Genomic DNA, 22821 nt, shown 5'->3' with positions numbered 1-22821 from the left:
GAACGTTCAACCCCTGATAATGAAATCACCAGTATTTCTACAAAGGAAGAGACAGTAGGGATATATATACAGTATATTACACTCGTGACATTGTGGTAATTTAAAGATATTTTTTATAAAGTTTCCATCTTTTTCAACAGTTGTTCAGAGATGTTACATTTTCTAGGACATCAATAAATTTGGTATTTTATACATGAGTGTTACTCCCCTTCATTCATCACCATATTCTCCATGTTTACACTGCTTTTCAGAGCGTTATCTGTTTGATGACAATGTCTCTCCAAATTTGGCTTATTTTGTGCAATCTCTCTCTCTCTCTCTCTCTGTATAGGATGGGTTTTTTGAAGTGTGATACACCTCTGTGCCATTTTCAGCATCAATGCACCTGTACAGCACTACCATATCTTTGGTCTTTGACTTCAACCAGTTGATGGAAGAGATCGAGCATCACACTCTTGCTGTGGGAAAAAGACAGTTATTGTTTGTTTGTAAGTTATCTTATAATGCAAACAAAACTAAATATTATCATACTGTAGACACTCGACATCATTGACATTGATGTTTGCATTTGTAAAATAAAGCTACGATAAAAGTCAAAAACCAAATGTACCATTAGTTAGTCATCTTCTTCTGCCGCTCAATGAACTTATGTCTCCTGTCTTCAGGAATCTCATCCAAACTGAGGGTATGATTAGCTGCCCTGTGAAATGACAATGTCAGAGAGTTAAACATGTAGCTTGTTTGACCAACAGTGTACGACTGATAGCTTTTGGATGAACATTTAACAATATCAGTGACAGGCTGCCAGCATGAATCGTATGTACTCTAGCAACCTAGGGAGGAAAGCCACCAGCAGAGTGCTTCAGTCTCCCGGAAGATAAACCATCAAAACAAAGGTCAACACATCTGTCATAACATGGTCTTGTTGTCGTACCCACAGTGAGCTAAGCAGGTGGAGGTTTTGTGTTGACAGAGCTAACCAGGTGGACACAGGTGTCTCAACCCATCCAACAAGACCATTTCTACAAATTATCACACAAAAGTGAGGGGAAATAAGTCACATTATGCAGAATAGTAAAGGCACAGACACGTGTGTGAAGTATTACCCGGGAGTCAGATCTAGCGGCTTAGGTAGAGGTTTATTGAATCCATCCCTCCCAACCAGCCAGTAGGTGTATTCAATTCCTTTCCCCTGAGACAAAGACAGGGGTGCAGAAAGGAATAGGTAAGTTGTTATAAAATGAATGAGGCGTTTAATTTATTTCCCTGTATAGGTGTACAGTATATGTATTATTGCTTACCTTTAGTTCTGTCAAGCCCCTGACATCTAACTTGTAGCCCAGTTTCAAAACTTTCAGGATATCAACTGTGCTTTGGTTGATGTGGATTCTGTAAGCTATGATACCAAACAACAACAACAACAACAACAACTTGTTTGAAAATGTTCTCACAAATTCGGGCAAACAGATTATGCAACCCATGACCATTAGTTCCTTGCTATAACATTATCAAAGTACTCTTGTCTAAAATCAGTACACGCAACCTACACACAAAAGCCACACAAGAACATTACCATTGTCATTCTAGATTCCCTTTTTACCACAAAACACACACACACACACACACACACACACACACACACACACACACACACACACACAACATAAACACCTCTATGTTACATTCAAGTCAAACTTGGCTGTTTGGCTGGCCTGTGTGTCAAGCCGGTCAATCCTCTGCCCTATCTGTGCTGCAGTTCATCTTTATGGCCACTTGGTGCTGTAGTTGCTCAGCCTGACGCACCAGATGATTTGTAGAATATGAGCTAACAAGATCAGGATGAGATCAGGATGAGATCAGGATGAGATCAGGATGAGATCAGGATGGTCTCGAGAGGCTCGTAGTTGCTCAAAACTGATATACAGATCCAGTAGATGATCATAGCTTGCCTTTAAAAAAAATTAACATTTAGATATTGAACCACAATGTAAATAGATAGAAAATAGAAAATGTAAAATATATGAACCTCACCTCCCCAAGAGTTGTTTTATCAAATCTTCATTAGATGTATGTGATTTATTTTGCCAATGACAGCATAAATCAGTATCTACAGTATATTCCAGTGAAAGGTAAGCTGAGGCCAGATCAGTGGTTGAGGCCATTTTCATTAAACCTTGAATTTGTCCACTAATTCTTCTGATAGTCTTAAAGGATTACTAGGGACTGCTCACAGTAAACCTTCTTTAGCCTCTTGCATTTACTCAAACCACCATTTGCATGCCCTTTTCATCAGTGCACTCACACACAGTGATTTCTCTGGTTTCCAAATAAATGTGAGGTACTTACGCAACCCTGTGGTCTCCATTCGAGAGGCTGTGTTTACAGTGTCTCCGAACAGGCAGTACCGAGGCATCGTCAGGCCCACCACTCCAGCCACAACTGGACCTGTTGGACACACACACACACACACACACACACACACACACACACACACACACACACACACACACACACACACACACACGTGTACACAAAGAGGACATTAACATTATAATTGAGTATGCCTACATATTTTTTACGCTCTGCATTCATGTGTGTCAATTAAATTATGTGTATTGTACCATGTACTCACATTTTTGTGTAAACCAAAAACCATAAACCATGAATAATTATGGAGTTGTTAATGGACCCAATGCTGCCACTACTGTGCCAAATGTAAACCATTTTTGTAGGATAGAGTAACAAGACACATGAATTACACAGTCTAATTGGATGACAGGGGCTAAGTGGATGACATTTCACAGGTCCAGGAATATATTCCAGACAAGTAAAAATAACTATTTTGCATATAGTTAGGCCGATGGCCTGTACCATCGGTTTCTGTTGTTAATTCATAAAAGATGCAAATCATTTGCAAAACACATGCACTCAGCTTCTGGAATTCAACAATACTCAACAACTGATAGAATCCAAAACCATACAAATACACATACACAAGGGGGCCTTCAAAATATCTACAGTTATTTATTTTCTATTCACACATAACTAGATATTTTGAAGGCCCCCTTGTGTATGTGTATTTGTATGGTTTTGGATTCTATCAGTTGTTGAGTGTCGTTGAATTCCAGAAGCTGAGTGCATGTGTTTTGCAAATGATTTGCATCTTTTATGAATTCTGAGGAGCAATAAAGTGTCTGTATGTACTGTGTCATTGGATTGAATATCTGAATGGAAAATAGACCAATGTTACTCACCAGAGTGGAGGCCGATGCGGATCCTGACCTTGACGTCAGGCATGTGCCTCATCTTGAAGGCCCCAATGCAGTGGAGGATGTCCAAGGACAGGTTGCATATTTCAGCTGCGTGGCGGTTGCCGTTGCGGCTGGGAACTCCCGAGGCAACCATGTAGGCGTCTCCGATAGTCTCCACCTGAACGCCACACAGACAGTGTTAGGTACGCACACACACACAAACTGACATAGATTATGGCATACAGCTTTAAATTGTACTGTAGTGTTCATCAAGCTTTCACCTTGTAGACATCATGCTGTCCAATAATGGCATCGAAGAGAGTGTAGAGATCATTGAGTAAGTCTACCACCTCAATGGGCTCACTGAGGGCCGAGATGGTGGTGAAGCCCACAATGTCACTGAAGTAAAGAGTGACCTCCTTGAAATGCTCTGGTTTGACAGGCTTGCCTGTCTTCAATGCCTGGGCCACACTCCTAAGGAGACGATGGGAGATTATGGGTTCAGTAATGAACAAATTAGAAGTCCAACATATATAGGCAGGAAGGGATGATGTTCATTGTTCAAATAGTGCTAGAAATACACCCTGTTTGAGGGAGCGGGGCTCACTTGGGCAACATCTGGGCCAGCAGGTTATCTGTTTTGTGCCTCTCCACCTCCAGCTCCTCAGTCCTCTCTCTGATCAGGTCCTCCAGATTGGAGGAGTACTGCTCCAGCATGCGCAGCATGGAGTCTATAATGTTGGTCTTTTTCCCCTTGGTTGCGTTCTTAACCTGCAGGGTGGGACAACATGAGCATGCATTTAAGGCAAAAGCTGTGTCCTACTTGCCAGCGTGGTAGAGCTTACAAATTAGTAGTCAATTTCAGTTGTTTATGTGGGTATAAATTAGGGGTGTCGCGATATACCGATATATCGTGGTTGTGATATTTATAATGACAATACTAATATTGTGTAAATAATCCAGCCATGATATATCATATTTAACAACTACAATGACATTTTAAAATGAAATACTAATGTAAATAAAATAAAAATATTAAATCCATTGTAATCAGATGTTTTCACAGTTTTGAAGAGAAAACAAACAAACAATGGAGCAAAATAAAGTTTAAGATGAATTTTAAGTGATCACATTATTCTATCATATATTTTGACCATTATAATCACAGGTATATTGTAGTGAATTTGCACACATAGCCTACTGTCTCTTGACCGGTGTTTCAACTTTTGTCCATTTCTACTGTAACACACGTACAGTAACACACGTATAGGAGTAAAGCACAGGCCTAAATTGGCTTCAAGCCAGGACGCTAAGAGTCTCCTGTGTGCTGGCATACCAGGGCACTAAGTGCCTCCTATATATTCACTAAGTGCCTCATGTATTGTATGTCAAGTTTCTGTCTACAGGATGAGGTATCTCAATATCAGAACACTGGTATTTAGGGAGTTAACCCGACACACACACCGACACACAAACGGGCACACAGAATTTGTTTAAGTGAACTGTTTAACTGTCTTAACTTTAAATAAGGGAATGGAGAACGGGACATAACTCAGAGAATGAGATCATTAATGGAAAACGTCTCTTCATATAATCAGATGATGCTCTGTTTGAGTTCAGTTCATGCTAGACAATTGGAGAGTGAACTCATCACAACTGCAGTGTGATTTTTATGCCAGAGATTCAATAAAGTATTGAAACTTGCATCGACAGATCTGATTCTTCTTCCTTACGACCAGAACCGAAAATACACCACAATTCTTTGTAATGATTGCTGTAGATATCGTGATATTGGTATTGTGATATTTTTTGCCATGATAATCGTATTGTGAAAATGTTAATATCGGGACAGCCCTAGTATAAATACAGTGTTTGTACTGTAAACCATTCACATTGTTTAAGTAAGCAAATGTTTTTTGACCTGTTTGAAGATGTCCTCAAAGGTAGGTCTTTTCGCTGGCTCTTCACTCCAACACTGTTTTATGATCTGGATGATCTCCAGGGGTGCTTCGTCCACAGACACAGAGGGGCGACACAGCGGTGGGGGGGATTTGATCTTGGCGATAATTTCTGTAAACACACACACATACACACACACACACACACACACACACACACACACACACACACACACACATACAGCAAAAAAGTTGTTGCCGTTCTCTAACCTGATTCATTTTTGCAGTAGTTTTCCAGCCCTGCTGTATTTAGAACAGGTTGTAACAGACCTGACCACCATTTCAGTGCCAGTCCTATTCAACCATTGACACCCCATGAAGACCATATTGCATAACATAAGTGTATGGCGATAATGCTTGATGATATATGTTTGATGTTATCCTTCCCCTCCTGGTCTCCCCCCATAGTTTGTAGGAAACGCCCCCAGGCCCTGTCTCACCCTTGGCAGGCATGTCCAGCATGCAGAAGGGAGAGTTGCGCGAGATGATCTCCTGTATGATGATGGAGAAGCTATAGACGTCCCCACTGAAGGTTCCTTTCTTCATCAGCCTACTGTCCCTCAACAGCTCTGGGGCTGTCCATAACTGGTCTGTCAGACAGAGATGCAGAGAGGAAAGGAGGACATTTTGAGACAAAGACTTCCGGAATGTCTTTGATTAGTCAAAATGGCACTTAGGCTGAAGGAGAATTGAAAACCCTACCACAATATTCAGCTGTGCCATATTCACATGTGTAATGCGCAACTCGTTAAGAAAATTGTCGAATTCGACAATTACGGTACAGGCAAACAGACTTCACATGCTGTAAAACAGCTGTTAATTGCTTGGAATTATTGAGGTTTGCAGGCATTCACAGGGTCTAAAATCCCACTTTTCATTCAGTGGTGTAAATAGACAAATGCCACAAGGTTTCAATGGTTTAGGACACAAATATAAACCTACCTTCAGGCCGGGTCTGATCTTCAGGGATGCTCTGAGTCTCCATAATCTCGTTGAACCCGTAGTCAGTCACCTTTAGCACAAAGCGTCCGTCCACCACGCAGTTGCGGGACTTCAAGCGCCCATGGACGACGTTGCGATTGTGCAAGTACTTCATTCCCTGGGGAAGGTGAGCGACGATCAAATTAAGAGTGTGAACGATGAGCAAAGATATATTACTGAACGGGCCTGTCGGGCTCAAGAGCTCAGGGGCCCTCATTTAATAACAGGGCCTCAGAAATTCTGCTGAAAACTGAATAGCCTAAACATTCACTTAGAAGACGTCACAAGAAAGAAACCATCATGATACCTGTAGTTTTTAAGTGAGCGTTTATCTATAGTAGGCCTACTTTAGAAGGGCTGAGTACTCCATGCAGTATGGGCCCTTCAACTCTTTTGGGGAGAAATCCAAAAAGCAGGTCCTCCCCACAGAGTTCAGTCAAAACCAAGCTGGGTAAAGTTGCTTTTATTGTGGATTTTCTCAAATCATCTGCAAATTAGATGCAGTCTCATTGGACAAATTCAAAATTTCGATAAATGAAATGGCTGGGGGGCTTTACGTGTCTGTGCCCAGGGGCCCATCATTTCATAATCCGTCAATGGGCGTGAATCGGTCGGAGGGAGAAGTACATGATCTGTCTCATAATGTTTTCTCACCCTGATCAGGTCCATCATCAGGGAGGCCTTGAACATCCAGTCAAGGCGCATGTCCTCGTTGCTGAGCAGGTCCTCCAGGCTTCCCCTGGTACAGTGCTCTGTCACGATGCCGAAGATACCGGAGTCACAGAACAAGCCCAAGTACAGGTTGACATTCTCATGACGCATGTCCCTCAGCTGAGGAGAAAACGCACGGTGCAAAAAAGAGCTTGTTGTTTTTATGACCCCAATCTCTCACAAATGGCTGCGCAACTCGTTCCCTCACACATCCACTCAGCCCTGTCCCTCTCTCACCTTGGTGAAGAGAATGTTAGTATTCTCCTTGATGTCTGACGGTGTGTTTCCTTGGGTGCATCTCTTCAACCAAACCCAGTCACCCTGGGGGCAGAGAATATGATATTAATTATCTGCCCAGGGGCAGGAAAACCAAACAAATATGATTTATGTCATTATAATTACTGTATGTCATTAAAATTATGTCAATCATAACTAAACTATTTTTAAAGTGTTTTTACATCTATGGTTGTTCAGAACTTTGAGACATGTCATATCAGTGACATCATCCTTGATAATAGCATCAGTGACATCATTCTTGTTAACACTGTAGCAAAAGTGCGGTTGTACTGTAATCATGACATTATTGTGCCAGTGGCAAATAGGTTTTTCAGTGAGACTGACATGCCACCCACCTCAAAGACAGCCACGTTTGAGTTTTCAACGGTGGAGGGGAAGTAGCTGCGGCCAGACACTGAGTGGGTAGGGGTTTTCACATCCAGCTGGCTCTTGAACATACTGTCCTCATTCATCTTCTAATCAGGACAAGACAGAAGAGTTGGAGAATGGAGCTTTCAGAACAGATTATCTACTGGAGCAAGGGTAACCTCACTTGCCATGTGTGGATAAAGATCACACTTCCAATACACAGGCAATATCTACAGAGAGTAACCTACAGTACAGTACAGGGAGTCGTCAGACTGACCCGTCTGCTGATTTGTGTGTTGATGAATATCAGGTCATCCAGACTCAGCACCATTTTCACAGACCCTCCTCCTCCTCCATCTCCTCCACCTCCTCCAAAGTTGATGATCCTTAACTTGCCACTTTGCCTGGAAAGACACCATACCCCAAGGACATAAGCAACGTGTATCTAGTGTGGCGAGTTAAATGATTAGAGTTTCAGCGACACATTCTTTCTTGTGTTTACACTTCACATACTTGAGGCGCATGAAGAGGGCAGCACCTCCTCCGGCGAACAGAATAAACAGCAGGAACAGAAAGACGAGTGTACGTCCATCCGTACCTTTAGGGAGAGAAGGGGTGGGGTTGACAAGAGTATTTAAAGGGATCAATCTGTATATCCATCTATTGCTTCAACCTCCCTTAGCCAAACCGACCACTCACCCCCACTGCAGGCGTAGCGTGGGCTGAACCAGCATCCGGAGTCAGTGCTGGGGGAGCTGCCTGCGAAGTGGATGGCGCGGCCCTTGTACCTCAAAGCCCCAAATTTGCCGAAGGTGTGGGCAGCCTCTAGGACGTGCGTGGAGTAGAGGCCGCTGCCCATGCCGTTTGTGTCCAGGACCACGTAGCGACCCTGCATGCCCTCGCCTTCGCTGCCGGACGTCAGCGGCTGGTTGAAGCCCTCGAAGTCAAAGCCGCCCTCACTCTTAGCCAGGATCTCCCCCGACACCCAGCGACCCCCCTCGGACCTCCGGGCCTGTTCCACGGACATGGCCAGGTAGTATAGCATGTTGTAGATGGTGCCGAAGAATGGAGACACCTGGTAGAAAAGACAATGGCAGGTGTTAGGTGATCACAGGTGACTGCGGATGCCTTAGGATGGTTTAGACAGTTGCATCGCTTCGTCCATCCTGTGGGTGGGTTTCCCCGTCTTCCAAAAACGGTGGAGGACTCTATCACACAGTCTGCCCGAAGGTATCTCACCTGCTGTGGCTGGATGCTGGCGTAGATATCGTTCCTGTCCTGGGCGTCTCGAAAGGCCTCAAAGAAATTACGCTCTCCCTGGTCCATGGTGATGGTGAGGACCCCGTCATAGGCTTGCCGTAGCTTGGTGTCATTAGCCAGGACTGGGTATGATGTGTCCCTATAGGGCAGTGCGTACAGGAGGGTGTCATAGGGGATGAAGACGTAGCCGCGGTCGATCATTCGCATGTCCTTGGCAGTGGTCAGCAGCTGGTACTGGGCATCCCCACCAATCAACACGGAGTGCATGCACATGATGACCACTAGAGAGGAGGAAGAGAGGAGAGAGGAGAGGGAACATTATAGAGTGAATAGTGAAGTAAAAAAGCAGAAATGTATTAATGTATTCAACCAATTCAAATTACTCTTGACACACAAACACACGCAAACACACACACACACCTCTGATGCGGTCTACTTCCCGTATTTTACTCAGGGCCCTGCGAGGCCCTTCCTTGTCCGCCTCCATTGTGACCACGGTGCTGACCGGCAGGCCGAGCGCGCGCAGCGAGGACGCCAGCTCCTTCCCCGTGGCCTCCCACAGGTCCCCCTCGGCCGACACGATGGCCACGTGAGCCCAGCGGAAGAAACGCAGCACGGAGAACAGAACCCGAGAGGACAGCGGCAGAGGACGTAAGAAGGTGGGATACCGATGTCCTTCGCGCATGTTGGGTCTCAGGCAGGCCCAAGAGAGGAGTCCCTTGTTCCAGTTTTTGGTGAACAGGGCAGCAGAGGAGCAGTAGCCGGGGTTAGCTGGGCCCAGGAAGGCTGAGCCAGAGCTCTTCAGCTTAGCAAAGCGGGACAGGGCACAGGAAGACTTGCATTCCTCGTTGATGATCACATAGTCGTACCAATAGCCTTCGCTGAAGTAGGGGTCCTTGTTGATGCGACTAGTGGCCAGGCGGGCTGCAAGTTCAGGGAGGGCGCTGGAGAATATAGGGTCACATGTCCACGGTCCGATGATGACCACCTTGTAAGTGGCCCCCCAGGCCTCGCAGGGCAGACAGATGGCCAGCAGAAAGGGCAGCATCAGCCAATTGCCCCACCAGCTTTTAGACCGTAGCACTGGGAACGATGTTGTGAGAGCACCAAACAAAGAACTGTCCGCGGTGTCTGCTACCTCTGTCTGCTCGCATCTTTTACCCTCCCTCCTTGTGAGCTCCTGTTGCCATCGTGGGTGGTGAGAAAGGTTGTGGAGTAAGCTAGGGTCTCTGTGAGCCGCCATTTTCCCACCACACTTCTCTCAGGCTTAGAGACAGAAGAGGACTGGGGAGTTGACAGTAAATTTTGTGGGAGAGAATATGCTGGTGGAAAGAATTCCGTCCCTTGACACTCAGTAGGGCACTAGCCCAGAGCCAACATGGCTACCACAAAATGATCAACCATTACTGTATCCATGGAACAGCCAACGCAGGACTTGATAGACAAAAGAGAAACAAGAGAGAAAATGTTAGACAATGTTATAATTTAATCTTTGTTTAATCTTCTAAAATGAACATTTAATGGACAACAACACAATATAACATGTAATTTATGACTAGAGTTACAGTATAAGCTAAATTAGTAGTAGTAGGAATAAGTGGAAGTGGAAGAAGAGACTCTTGTTCCCCCAACTGAAAAAAGGCATAACCAGAAATGACATATGGGCATTCCTACGTGAGCTTGTTGGACCCCCATATTTGAAACTGTGTGATGCAGGGCTCATATGAGTCCATTTCTCTCTGCAGTCCAGGATGTCCATGAGTCCATGCCCAGCTCTGTACCTGTTACAAAAGTGTAACCCATACGTTTCGGCATGCCCTGGGTGGGATTTGAACCCTGGTCTCCAGTGGGACAGACACCATTGAAAGGCTAGCTGTTCATTGGCACGGGAGAACGGAATTTATACTGGGGAAGTGAGTTTCGCCAACAACTCGCTACCCTCCTGGGACTCACAAGGACTGTTTCACTCGGTTACACTCACCCCACTAAACTTACTCCACATCCACAGTGCATCCGGGTCACGTGTCCAGGCTGGGATTCGAACTCTGGTCTCCCGCAGGACAGACACCGTTTTAACCAGCTATGGCGATGAAAAGCTAGCTCGACAATATGTATACTGGGGGAGTGAGTTTAACCAACAGCTCGCTACCCACCTGGGACTCACTCGGTTACATAAGGACATGCATGTGCCAAGCTGATTAGCTGCTCTGAGACATGGGGGAAGGTGGAGGTCATAAACTACAGTATGTTATGTGTAGTGCCAAATAACATGGAATCAAATCTAGCTTTATGTCTCTACCAAATTCTCCCTCTTAAGCCACTCTCTCCATTAATGTCATTAAGGAATGTTGGCTAAGCAGAAAAGTAAGCAGTTACAAATCCTTGCTCACATGAACAAATCTGTGCTCAAACAAATAAACAAATTGGCTTTTCCATGATTTTTTTTAAAAAAAAGGGAGTGTGTTTGGAACACAGTGTTTGGGGTAAAATGGTTGAATGTATGGCTTCCTTAGGAGGCAATCCGTTTCAGAGGGCTTCAATCAGAATAGTGGGCTACTGGCTGAGTTGAATCTAAAAACGATTTGAGTTGAAGCCACTACACACAGAGGCCATGGCTAGGGCTATCCCTAGTGGCTAATAATGGCAGTGGCTTATCAGTTGCTAATAGGCTAAGAAGCCCACTGGCTATAGTGACCCATTACTTTGTAGACTTGTACATACGAAATTGTCTAGATAATCTAAACAACTCAATGTCCATGTCACCAGTTGAATTTTAGATTGTGTTTCAATTGAATTTATTTGTGCCAGTTTGACAAATTGTTCTGCCCCAAATGTCCTTTCTAAAGCTCCTTTGTGGACTAAGGACATACATTTTACTAATCTTTGTGGTGCTCATCATGTACTGTATGTACTATCTGTTGTACACCCTATCTGTAATCTCCTGGTGATGCAACACATGTATTTTAACTGATTGGATGACAAAGGGTGGCTAAAGAAATGTTAGAGATTAAATATACAACCCAGCAGGATGACAAAAGAAACCGTTCTCACCTGGGATAATCTATACGAATGGCATGTTGATGCAATCTGTTTTCAAATGCCAAGATCCAGGAAACAGGTAGATCGAGATTCCGCAGAAAGCATACAGCAGGGTTGTAACGCCATGCATAGGCATTCCAAACACTGTGAAAATGTGAATGTATTTCCTCTCGTTTCTTAAGTCCTTGTTAAAGAATGGGAAAAAAAACCGTTGTTTTCCTGTGATTTAGTCATGGTAGTCACTGCCCTGATTTGGCCTAGGACCTGCCCCAAGCCACGGGGATGACAGACAGATGGATGGAGAAAGCTAGCAGGTGGAGGGAAAGGAAAGGGTGGACAAGACAGGCTGGGTTTGACTTCTCAACCTCCTTTAGCTTTTAATCCATAGTAACAGTAAAGGAGGCCTGCCCTGCTAGAGGCTCAGGGTGGGGGAGGGACAGATGAGAAACAAGAAGAGGTGAAAGTTTGACCATGTTATAGATTAATTCCCAGGGTGCTGTGCGACATACAAGACAGAAACAAACAGAAGAACTGCTCAAGTCAGTCATAGCAATAACTGAAAACCAAACAGCAATATTATGTGGCCTCAAACAGGGCAAGGCCAGGATGAGGGGTTGCACTATGACAGTGTGCATTAATTTGAGGTGTCAAACTGACAAGCCTATGAGGTGTGTATACAGTATGTTTGAGTGTTGGTGTCCTATCTTGTGATTGATAACTGTCCAGCTGAAGTAATCAGATTAGTCAGATGGGGTCCTGCTAAAGTGAGCCGCTACCTGCAAGCCTCTTATTGGCATGTGAGACAGCACTGACAGCAGAGATCATCTCAGAGTAAGGTCAAACTCAGGCATAGAGCCTCCAACAGCACATTGACTGTGACCACGCTGTGACCTATTTACAATACAGGTCCATTAATAGCACTGCAGAGCAATGAGTATAAAATTTCACCAGAAAACTACAAAGTAACATTGTAAAAAAAACATCTAAACGACCTTGTAATTTCTGACACCTGATGATTAAATATTGATATAAACTACCCTGACACTCATTTTGTAAAAGAAGGTGTAAAATGTGCTCAATTTGATTAGTTTGTAGTTTGTAGTTAATAATGAACATTTTGTAATGTGTTGAATATAAATCAGCATTGTCTAATTTCAGCCCTAGCAGGTGTGTAAAGGATATGGCAACATCTTAAAGACTATAGTATAACACTACTGTTCTATATTAGGTCTTTCGGGGTAAAGAGTACAGTATGACACTAGGTTTTCAGGGTAAAGACTATGACACTAGACTATTCTCTATTAGGTCTTTAAGGGCGTGCATATCATGGGCTTTCTCTTCTTCTGGCTAAGCTCTAGTACATTCAATTAATCAAAGGGCATTGTTAAGCAAACAACAAGAGGAGCACAAAGAGGCTTACAATAATACTGCAGGCCCTCCCAACCCTTCTCAATTACAACCATACTGCAGGCCCTCCCAGTCCCAGCCCTCCTCATCCCACCTAACTTATCATACTGCAGGCATCCCAGCCCTCCTCATCCCACCTAACTTATCATACTGCAGGCAGTCTAACCCTCCTCACCCCGCCTAACTTATCATACTGCAGGCATCCCAGCCCTCCTCACCCCGCCTAACTTATCATACTGCAGGCATCCCAGCCCTCCTCACCCCGCCTAACTTATCATACTGCAGGCATCCCAGCCCTCCTCACCCCGCCTAACTTATCATACTGCAGGCATCCCAGCCCTCCTCACCCCGCCTAACTTATCATACTGCAGGCAGTCTAACCCTCCTCACCCCGCCTAACTTATCATACTGCAGGCATCCCAGCCCTCCTCACCCCGCCTAACTTATCATACTGCAGGCATCCCAGCCCTCCTCACCTCGCCTAACTTATCATACTGCAGGCAGTCTAACCCTCCTCACCCTGCCTAACTTATCATACTACAGGCACACCCAGTCCCAACCCTCCTCACCCCGCCTAACTGATCATACTACCGGCATCCCAACCCTCCTCACCACGCCTAACTGACCATACTACCAGCATCCCTACCCTCCTCACCACACCTAACTGATCGACTGACTCCATTAAAGATCTTAGTGAAGTAGGAGCTAGACCAGAGGCCTGTTGCCTGACTCCAGATGAAAGTTGGGCAGCAGGCTGAGCAAAATGGAGCCGAGGTCCCTCCATAAATCCCAACATAACTGGCTCTGGAACTCCCGCTAGTGTTTTACTCCTATTTATATATTTGCTATTCTTGCCCTTATCCTATTTGTGACTATTTTTAACAATTTAATATTTTTTATGCCTACTACGTAGTTGTTGCCGTGTCCTAAGAATTTCTTTGTTCAGAATGACGTTTTGTTATACTGTGCGCGCTTGAAAATAAACACTTTGTTGAATAGTAAATAGTAGCTTTGTGACGCAGCCTTAGAGCTCAGTGGAATACCCCTGATTATGCCTGCGACCTCTTTACACTTAGCCTACAGATTACCTCTCATACTGTGGGACAACACACACACACACACAAACACACACACACACACACACACACACACGCACACACACACAAACACGCACACACACACACACACACACACACACACACACACACACACACACACACACACACACACACACACACAGAGTGTTGGATCTGCAGCATACTACAGTACTACTACAGAACATTCTCCACAGTAGTCCAAAAAGCACCTTGGAACCTTCCAAAATCACTTTACATTTGGAATACACAATGAACTAAATAATTGATTTTGATTTTACCCCATGTCAACAAAGCAAAGTAAAGGTTGGTACCTTAGCAGTATTAACCCAGTATTCACACAAGATTAAATGTAGACTCTTAAAGTTTCTGAGTAAGTAATCCTGTGATCAAAAATAGTTCTTGTGGTTCGGCTCCATGTATTTACAGTATTGATCCAGGTTATGTCTGATTAAGCCATGCAGTGAACAGCTTTATATAGAAATGGAACTGGGGGTGCCAGGTGGCTCACCAGGTTCAGGCATAAACCAGGTTCAAATTCAGCCCAGGCCATGCACTGCATGTCTTCCCTTTTCTCTCTCACATTTTGTGTCTATAGTATTCATTGTCCTATCTAATAAAGCAGAAATGCCATTATCTTAAAAAAAAAAGAAAAGAAACAGGACTGGGTCAGATTCCAATGATTTAGAGTAACAACTTAGTACATGAAGTTACACCGTTTGTCAGGTGCCTTTAATGGTAAACTCAAGACGAAGAGAGACTGGACAGAAGACTTCTTAAACAACTTTTATTCAGTAAAATCCAGTGCTGTTGTTATTTACAGTATATCAGAGAAGCAGGTATATCATCAGTAGTAGAATATTTTTCTTGGTTGGTTACAAGTACTGATTTCAAAATATACAATTTAATTATACAAATTCTGTATGTTCTACAATGGGCTCCTATGGCCCCAAAGCTCTGAGTGACTGATTATTATCCACCACAGTGCATGGCTTCTCCTCATAATCATTTTGATATTCAAACTCATCATCATCATCATCATCTGCATTTTCATAGTTGTAGCATTCCTCTTTCAGGCAGCGAAAGCAAAACTCCTTTTTGCAGTGTGGGCAGACGATGTTTGGGCAGCCCTCACCGCTGTGGGTGAGGAGGGCCTTGCATCCAGGGCAAGCTCTGAAGAAAGGGCACCCCGTCAAAGAGCTCTGATCGATAATGACCTCTGTGGAGAGGAGGGCAGCCCTCAGGGCGCATCTCTGGAGCCGGCAGAATGACTCCTCTCTGACTGCTGCTGCCTGAGGCCACTCCCGTCTGCAGGCCCAGCAGAACTGGTAAACCCGCCGCAGAGCCTTGGAGCAGCTCCGGCACACCGCCCGCTGACCCTTCACCTTTCTAGCGTCGCCCTGCTCACAGCGGGGGCACGTCAGTGGTGATGCAGATGCGGGCTGTCCGGGGAGACACAGGTTTATGTTAATGATCACTACAGGTCTACAGAGAGGGCATGTGTAGTTAGGACATGTAGTTAGGTATAACAGTTAAATACCTTACTATTCCATGTACCAGAATAACTCTTAACAACAATATCCTCCTATAGCTATAAAACTTTTTCTGGACCTAAAATGACTCCTGAGCCCTCTCTATGGAAATGTTACACAGCTTACCTGTGCCAGCAAGGAAGAGACACTCATTTTCACTATGGGATTTTTCTGTAAATAGAAAACATAACTGGAATACAGGTGAAGTGAAATCAACTGTTCATCAAATTAGAGGAACACAAACCTTTTTTGTTGTTGCATACTGTAAACACATCCAAGGTCTATCTTTGAGAGTGTAATGTTTATGGTGCATTCGTTTATAACTGGGAGGTGGCAAATTGCGACTTGCTAGTAATAATTAAATAAAACACCGCATGAACTCGCACTTCCTTGTCGCAAATTCGGATATGTTTCTCAGCCCCCAGTTGCTCGAATGCACTAGATATAACTAGGTTATATCTAACTGTGATATAATGGTATATAGCTCGAATGCACACAGGTCAGAGGTAGGTATTTTGCCACTTGCGACTTGCCACCTCCGACCACAAACGAACGCACCATTAGTACTACCAGGATCCTCCCTCTTAAGCACCTATTGTATTTTTAGTTTGCTATTCTTCACGTTGCCTTCAGCAATAGATATAATATGCTCTTAATCACTTGTTTTAGAAAGGAGATGAGCTTGTGAGTTCTGGCAAGTAGTAGTACACTGACCTTTCCCAAATGAAATGCAATAATTGTCGCCATGGATAAAAGCGCCAGCAAGTATGTAAATGTAATGACAAGAACATTCCAAGATCATATTACAAGTAAAAAAAAATATTGATGGAATCTTATCCAACTGTAAGTAAAGGCCTACCTCTTAACAAGCCAGTCTAGACAATTGCTGTCTTCTTCCTTTCTCTTGACAAAATGGCAAGGCTATTCTACAGTCTTGTTTTTGTCTCACTACAGGGGAATTCCAAGAGTCCAAGATGTTTCACTTTCACTTCATAATCACCTTTTCCACATTTTGTTATGTTACAGCCTTATTACAAAATGGATAAAAATATTTTTTTCTCTCAAAATTCTACACAGTTCAGTTCCCCATAATGACAAAGTGAAAACACTTTTTAGACATTTTTGCAAATTAAAAACTAAAAATGGTGCTCAGAGAGCACAGATCTCCACCCCTGAATGCATTTCATGGCTTTGTGCATGCCAAAACTGAATGGGTTCTCAATGGCCCATGCTGCACCCCTCCACCAAGTTTCATGAAAAGCAATCTGGCAGTTTTTGCGCAATCCTAGTCCAAAAAATGAATGGATGTGAATGGCTGACCAGGCCATGTTTGGGCAACTCATGGAACCGCCCCATGAATTGGATCCACCCCAGAGTTTAATGGTTTGTTAGTTTACCCATGCTACACCCCTCCACCAAGTTTCATAAAAAAAATAGTCTGGTCGTTTTAGCATAAACCTGGTTTAAAAAATGAATGGAGGTGAAGGGCTGGCTGTGTTTGGGCAGCTGATGGACCCGACCCGTGATTCGGATCCACTCCAAAATTTAATGGGTTCTAAGTTGGACCATTCCATTCAGTTTCATGAAAATGGGTCTGGTAGTTTTTGCGTAATCCTGCTAAAAGACAAACAAACGCACAAAAAACACACAAACACACGCCACCAATAACATTACCTCTTGTCCTGTGCTGTCGCTGGGGCGGAGGTAAAAATGACTGGAGGTGAATGGGTGGCTGCCAGCTCTGTGGTGTCCCCCTCAGGTCACAGCCGGCCAGGGGCAATGCGATGCACTTTGGGCTCTCCCCTCGCACACCCTGGTCCAAACCCCATGTCTCTAGCACCACCACACAGGCAGCTGGCTTCGTTCTAAGTTTTGTTTTCATTTGTGGATCAGACCCGTGATTCAGATCTGCTCCCTGATAGGACAGAAGAGCTTGGTCTTGTGCGATATCTGCAAGAAAGAATTTGCATACCATCAGAGCAGATCTAGGCTTACTCAATGCTGCCCATGCTTTCACTCCAGCTTCAGTCGGCTGGCTAGTGTCCTGGCCAGCCCAATCCTCTGTTACAGTTCAGTTCAGGTTTAAAATCAGTTCCTATAAGTCAATAGTAGTCCCAGCCAAAAATGCCTCTAACAAGAGTCTCTATGAGTGGTCAAAAGAATTCGCTCCACACGATTTCTGCATCCTTTGACCACGCCAGTCGACCCCTCGGTAACCATCTCACATTGCACATCTCCTCAGTCACCAGGCCTTGACAGGAGACTTCATTGTGTTGATACAGAGCATAACAGGCAGATGTTGTGAGATGACCACTGCCATAACATAAACAATAATGTAATGTCTTTGAATGGAAATATCTTCATTTGGGGGCCTTTGATAGATAATGTAATTAATACTTCGACCAGGGCGTAGGGAGAGAGGTCCAAGTCTGCACTCTGGAGAATGGGGTGAGAGTGGTCTGGTCTCCTAATATCATACTGTTTTATTCCAAAGTTAGCAAGGTCAATTGAATTATAACTAATCTAAAGACACTAATTACAATCAAAGTGCTTCAGTGTATTTTACTTTAATTAAAAAAAGAATATATCCATACACAAATACTTTGCATCCAATATGAGGCAGTTATCCAGTGTCACAATAAAGGTTTCTCTCATGTGTTCTTCCTTACTGTTTACTTCCCCTAATGACTTGTTGCATGTTGCTAGACACACTGTGTGAAATACCACAGTATAATTGTGAAACCATTGCATATACAGTAGCCTACCTTATTCTAGTTCTTCATCCTCTACATTGCTAGTTGGCATACATTTGAGACATTACAGAGTCTGAATCAAATCTTTTCAATCTTCTTAGGACCCCAACTGCACCTATACACTCCATGGAGCCAATGGGAATGAGCTAGGTCAGTTTGGGGCCTCTATGTCCCCCTGTCCTGACCTGAATGGGGACGGGGTGCCTGAGCTGGCTGTTGGAGCACCACTGGAGGACGGCGGACAGGAGAGTCTGTATATCTTCCTTGGGCGCCCAGGGCGCGTCCAAACTAAATACAGTCAGGTCAGAGAGCACTTCTTTCTGAAATGTGTCTAAGCACCCTGAAATAAGTAAATGCACTTGTCGTGTATGTTATTACGAATAGATCAACTAATTCTCCTATGTCCGCCGTGCTGCTGTCAGAGGATCCAGGGGGCGCGTGTGGCCAGTGGGCTGCGTTACTTTGGACTGTCGGTGCATTCTGCTGGGGACCTGAGCTCAGACGGACTGGCTGACCTGGTGGTGGGATCCAAGGGTTCTGCTGTCATACTGAGGTGAGATTGTTCAATATTGGTCAACAAACACTCCAGTTACTCAGTGTGGATATTCAGAGAATGAGGGGTTCGAAAAGGCGACAAACGTCTGTTTCTGCGCTGGTCTTTTATCATGCATCGTGTGTGATTTTTGCCAGCTCAGTGGCCTTGTGGTTAGAGTGTCCGCCCTAAGATTGGGAAGTTGGGGGTTCGACCCTTGGCTGTGACCCCTGGCTGTATCACAAGATAACTGTATAAAAATGGTACCCAATGCCTCCCTGCTTGGCACTCAATGCTACTTACTTTTACCTTTTGCTTGTGTGGTTCCCCAGATCCCAGCCAGTGATGCATGTGCGGGTGTCAGTCGCCATGGAACCTGCCATCATCCCTCAGGACTACTTCCACTGTGCGGGCGCCTCTGCTCTCAACACCCCCGTGTCCACAGCTACCGTGTGCGTTGCGGTCAGAGACGCTCACACTGGAAACATACAGGTTGAGGCTCCTCAGCTCAACTTATATTATCCAGCTGTAGAAGGTCTGGGGGCATCTAGGAATCTGCAGAAGGACAGTCTCCCTCTGGTTTCAACGTAAAGCATTTGACTTTTGACTGATGGTAATTCTGTCTGTGCCCTACCGTAGCCCCTCTCCAAGCGAGGGTGAATATGTCCGTGGAGCTGGACGCCGAGACCGGGCCGTCTCGCCTCCTGCTTTACCCCAGCTCGCCCTCTTCTCAGTGGGTGGAGGAGGTCACCGGCACTGCCTGTCACAACCTCTCCATAAGCATACCAGTACATATGAATCCCACTCTCTCTCTCTCCCTCGCTGTATAACCTACTCTCTATGACGTACTTTTCCCAGAATGCATTCTATATTCCCATATTATGAAGCATTCGTTAAATTATTCTATGAATATAATGTACTAAAATGTGTTTTTGTTGCCGTGTCGCAGGGCTGTATATCAGACTACAGCACAGTGGGTCTGTCTGGCCGGCTGGTTGTGGAGGGGCGGAAGGTTCCAGGGACAGAGGGGCTCAAGTCCGTCCTCAGCCCAGACAGCCCCACCTCCTTCACACACATGGTGAGCCGCCCTGCCCGTGTCTATATCCCTGGGGGGGTTCGAATAGGTCATATCATGTTGACGATGAATTAACATTTTTGGTGCATTTCAGGTGGTGTTGGAGAAGGTTTGTGGCGAAGACAACATCTGTGTCCCTGACCTACGAGTCTCAGTCAACTTTACCAGGTACTGTCCTAGAATATTTATTTAGACTCAATTTAAAGCTACTCTTTCCAATTTAGATTTTTTCTGGAATGTCTTTCTCTATCCCTTCCCTCTGCAGTCCAGAGGTGATCAGTGTTCCGGATTTCCCAGTGCAACTAGCTGTGGAAGTGGCCAACAATGGGGAGGATGCCTCAAAGACTGAACTGACACTGGTCCATCCTTCATCCATAGCCTTCCTTCGAGCTAAACGGGTGAGAGTCCTGTCCGACCAACCCCAGGTGACACATACATTCAGTTGATTTCATGTTATTTCAACATAATGTTGTAATAAACGCCATACCCTGTGCAAGACTCCAGACCAGGTTGCTGTTTGGTGTGTGTCCAACACCACGGAATTTGAAAATCTCACACACACAGTGTGCCCAGTCAGCTCAACCTACCTCAGACAGGGTGCAAAGGTAATTAGCTTCCCCCTCTATTCATCGAAGGGCAGTTATTTGCTCCTGAACCACAGTGGGTGATACTGATTATGAAGAATATAAACTATTAATCTCATCCAGGAGTAGACCAAGGATTTGATGACTGAAGTGATTCAGCTCCTGAAAGTGAACCTAATGCCACCCAACTCTGACCCTCCTCCAGATCCAAGTACTGATGACATTTACGGTGTCTGACCACTCATCTTTAAATGACCTCTTGTCTGTGAACGTCTCTGTCACCGGGTGAGTCATCATCCTCCCAAAGCGAGTTCTTCCAGTGAATCAGTTTTCTAATCCACATAGAGGATATTAATATATTTTGACTGTCAGTTGTTTTCATTTCTCTATTCTCCAGGAACAATGAAGCTTTGGACACCATTGAGGATAACTTTGCAATCAGCTCTGTTGCTGTTAAGATAACAATCAATATAATTGTTAGAGGGTGGGTACATACAGTGCTGTATCTGTGGTTGTGCATGTGTGTGTGAGTCAATACTGATTGGTTGACGTGGTGACGTCTGTGTACTTTTTTCATGTATTCATCATCCTGTTTCAGAGGAGACTCCACCCAGCAGATTAGTTTCCCAGACAAGACACTTATGGAGCATATATACATGGTATTACTGACTATTGAGTAAGTATAGATTAGATTTTTTTTAAGTGTTTGATAGACCTACTTCTAAGGTGGCCCATGATACACCCCTCCACCGAGAAAATAGGTTTTGCTTGGTTCAAAAAATGAATGGAGGTGAATGGCTGACCATGTTTGGGCTGCCCGTGGACCCGACCTGTGCTTTGGATCTGCTCCAAAATTGAGTGGATTCTAAGGAGGACCATGCTATACCCTTCCACCAAGTTTTGTGAAAATTTGGTCCAGTAGTTTTTGTGTAATCCGGCTAACAAACGCACACACAAACACACACACCCACACACGCCATCGAAAACATTACCTCTCACCCTGTGCTGTAGATGGGGTGGAGGTAATAAGACATTAAAATATCACGTACATAAGTATTTACTCCCTTTGCTATGACGCTCAAAACTGAGCTCAGGTGCATCCAATTTCCACTGATCATCCTTCAAATGTTTCTACAACTTGATTGAGTCCATCTGTGGTATAAAAAAAAGATAAAAAAGAAGACAGGTCAAGGCACTCGAAGGAGGTATAATTAAAAAGCCTTTAATAAATCATGGCTGAAGTATAAAACAAGCCAACATGTTTCAACCCCAGCATGGGTTCTTCATCAGGGCACCAATAGCATGAACAGAACAGTTCTCTCTTATAACAAGGAAGAACATTAAGAGTAGGGTGTGGCCACAAAGAACACACCTGAGGCAATCATTCAATTAGTACTCATCATGACCATTATCATCATCATCATCGTCGTCATCATCATCACCATCATCATCATCATCATCCTCAACATCATCGTCCCCTTCATCGTCAACAACCAATTACCTGAGTAATTGAGTGATTAGGTAACCAGGACAAGTTAACGGTAGTAGATCTTGGGACAGGACTGGAAAACAGAGAAGACATGATGAATAAACAAAGTAGCCTATACCAATAGTGGCCTACCAATCGTGAGAATGGGCAAGAATAAATGAGATAAAGACATAAAAAAAATCTCAGAAGAGCAACACGCAAAAAAATAAATAATAGCAATAATAATAATTCAAAGGAAACACATAAACTCAATATCCTCATTTAGTGGTGTGAGTGCGTCAAGGCGATGAATCCAGAAAGTTTCCCTCAGTTTACGAATTCTGTCCCCACCTCTAACAAGCGGTTTTACATGTTCAATAGCCTCTATGCGTAGAATAGAATCATTGCTGTTGTGCATAGCACTAAACTGTCTAGCAATGGAATAGTCAAAATTGTTAGTCCGTATGGCATATTTATGTTCGGCCAGGCGATCACGTAGACGAACATAAATATGCCATACGGACTAACAAT

The 22821-nt window shown here is 44.3% G+C and overlaps 2 protein-coding genes across 2 annotated transcripts; both read right to left on the bottom strand.

The window, feature by feature from the left end:
• Nucleotides 1–612: 612 nt before the first annotated feature.
• Nucleotides 613–10049, bottom strand: gucy2d (guanylate cyclase 2D, retinal; the record flags this gene model as incomplete). The annotated part of the gene is made up of 18 exons (XM_084450249.1): nt 613–700; nt 1107–1192; nt 1302–1396; nt 2347–2445; nt 3255–3429; nt 3533–3725; nt 3859–4022; nt 5173–5321; nt 5650–5799; nt 6152–6308; nt 6845–7021; nt 7139–7222; nt 7534–7653; nt 7824–7950; nt 8060–8144; nt 8246–8621; nt 8786–9087; nt 9227–10049. 18 exons carry the CDS (start codon nt 10047–10049, stop codon nt 613–615), a joined length of 3450 nt encoding a protein of 1149 aa, XP_084306375.1.
• A 5238-nt stretch (nt 10050–15287) lies between these two features.
• On the bottom strand, nt 15288–16031 carry LOC311318815 (uncharacterized protein; the record flags this gene model as incomplete). The annotated part of the gene is made up of 2 exons (XM_084450248.1): nt 15288–15788; nt 16005–16031. The coding sequence occupies 2 exons, from the start codon at nt 16029–16031 to the stop codon at nt 15288–15290; spliced, it is 528 nt and encodes a 175-aa protein (XP_084306374.1).
• Between the last annotated feature and the right edge of the window lie 6790 nt (nt 16032–22821).

This window comes from Borostomias antarcticus (assembly GCF_949987555.1).
Source record: "Borostomias antarcticus genome assembly, chromosome: 15".
In the NCBI taxonomy this organism is placed as follows: Eukaryota; Metazoa; Chordata; class Actinopteri; order Stomiiformes; family Stomiidae; genus Borostomias; species Borostomias antarcticus.
The sequence above is the reverse complement of the archived record's forward strand: the minus strand, read 5'-3'. Positions and strand labels throughout refer to the sequence as shown.